This window comes from Rhincodon typus, chromosome 2, assembly GCF_021869965.1.
Source record: "Rhincodon typus isolate 14 chromosome 2, sRhiTyp1.1, whole genome shotgun sequence".
NCBI lineage: Eukaryota > Metazoa > Chordata > Chondrichthyes > Orectolobiformes > Rhincodontidae > Rhincodon > Rhincodon typus.
Window position 1 is genome coordinate 5,435,920 of NC_063333.1, and position 1,115 is coordinate 5,437,034.

At 64.9% G+C, this 1,115-nt stretch overlaps 2 protein-coding genes across 2 annotated transcripts in view; one reads left to right on the forward strand and one right to left on the reverse strand.

Moving 5' to 3' along the window:
• Nucleotides 1-1,115, reverse strand: part of recql4 (RecQ helicase-like 4) — a 63,133-nt gene that overhangs the window by 20,400 nt on the left and 41,618 nt on the right. The window lies entirely within an intron of this gene.
• Nucleotides 137-1,104, forward strand: LOC109920154 (acyl-coenzyme A thioesterase MBLAC2-like). Its single transcript, XM_020520180.2, has one exon. The coding sequence runs from the start codon at nt 242-244 to the stop codon at nt 1,067-1,069; it is 828 nt and encodes a 275-aa protein (XP_020375769.2). The 5' UTR covers nt 137-241; the 3' UTR covers nt 1,070-1,104.

Here is a 1,115-nt window from a genome sequence, read left to right on the forward strand (position 1 = left end):
GGATGGCTCCTCTGATGCTGCTTGGCCTGCTGTGTTCATCCAGCTCTACACCTTGTTATCTCTGATACAGCTTTAATTGGGGACCCCGTGCAATCTGTCTCAGATCACAGGAACAATGCGGTCAGCATGTTTATTTATTGCTATAGGTTTGAAATGTGATGTGGGGAGGTCCCTTTCCTGTGTGTGAGCCTGGATCAATGAGCGGCGCAGCTGTGTGTGTGTGTGACCGAGGGGGGGGAGGATGGAGCGGCCCGGGGAGTGGTTCTACCACCAGCGCCTGGCTGACGGCCTGTACCTGATCCGGGAGCGTTATTTCGAGTCGGGGAACCGGGCGAATGTGTGGTTGTTGCAGGGCTCGGAGCGGGACGTGGTGGTAGACACGGGCCTGGGCCTAGGCAGCCTGCCCGAGTACCTGCGGCGGGCCGGCCTGCTCAGCGGCACCCGGACCCTGCTGGCCGTCGCCACCCACGTCCACTTTGACCACACGGGCGGCCTGCAGCACTTCGAGCCCGGGGAGGTGGCGGTACACCGGGCCGAGGCGGAGGCCCTAGCCCGCGGTGATGACCTGGAGGCGGTGACCTGGCTGAGTGACGGGGAGCTGAGCCGCCGGCCTCCCGGGGCCAGCCCCGGATGGACGGCCCGCCGTTACCGCCTACAGGCCGTGAGGCCCGGCCTCCTGCTGGAGGATGGTGACCTACTGGAGCTGGGTGATAGGCAGCTCCGGGTCTTACACACCCCCGGGCACTCCCGGGGCAGTGTGTGTCTCCATGAGCCGAGGGGTGGCCTCCTGTTCACTGGGGACACCCTGTACGATGGCGCTCTCATTGACTGGTTACCCCACAGCGATGTGGCTCAGTACCGCCGGAGCTGTAGGCGCCTCCTGGAGCTCCTGGACCAGGGCCAGGTCCACACCGTCCTCCCCGGCCACTTCAACCCCTTCGGGCCTGACACAATGCGCGCCCTGGCCTCGGACTACCTGACCCGGGCTGGAGTCTGCCACAGGATCACAACCAGTGCCATCAGCTGCCTGGCAAGCATAGCCCTGCGAGGGAGGCACTGGACCAGGTGACCACCCACCGGGCCGGACACCATCCACACCACCCATCAACCCAGAG